Source organism: Penaeus monodon, chromosome 31, assembly GCF_015228065.2.
Source record: "Penaeus monodon isolate SGIC_2016 chromosome 31, NSTDA_Pmon_1, whole genome shotgun sequence".
In the NCBI taxonomy this organism is placed as follows: Eukaryota; Metazoa; Arthropoda; class Malacostraca; order Decapoda; family Penaeidae; genus Penaeus; species Penaeus monodon.
This window is the reverse complement of record NC_051416.1, coordinates 18636288-18636698: the sequence shown is the minus strand read 5'-3', so window position 1 is coordinate 18636698 and position 411 is coordinate 18636288. Positions and strand designations below refer to the sequence as shown.

The following is a 411-nucleotide window of genomic DNA, read 5'->3' as shown; positions in this document are numbered from 1 at the left end:
TCATGAGGCCGAAGGAGACTCTACAGATGTAAACACAGAAATAGATAAACACCGTTGAACTCACTTGCACGATGAAAGCCAGTAGGGCTGGCCAAGCTGGACACATATGGACCCTGATCCCAGCTGATGACAGGTGTAGCCAGAATCCCAGTCATAATGGTGAATGTCTCCATTCAGGAGGTTATTACGTGCACGGCTTACTCCTTCTATCACTAAAGCACTCTTGGTAACGAGTGCAACGTTTTCAGTAGGGACTGAAAGAACAGTTGATGTAAACATAACTTTTTTTTTTTCTTCAAAGGAGTTGCACAGGCAGAGAATCATTATGGCAGCGCACATGCAAAACAAATAGAGGAAAATTATTCTAGATTGCTGAACTATGCCTTGTTCTAACACTACAGCAATTATTCT

At 42.3% G+C, this 411-nt stretch overlaps 1 protein-coding gene across 1 annotated transcript in view; it reads right to left on the bottom strand.

The window, feature by feature from the left end:
- The window catches only part of LOC119593060 (BTB/POZ domain-containing protein 9-like), a 12419-nt gene that overhangs the window by 2359 nt on the left and 9649 nt on the right, over positions 1 to 411 (bottom strand). The window contains exon 9 of the mRNA XM_037941965.1: positions 65 to 254. Within this exon, the coding sequence (XP_037797893.1) occupies positions 65 to 254 (190 nt within the window). The remainder of the gene's footprint in view (positions 1 to 64; positions 255 to 411) is intronic.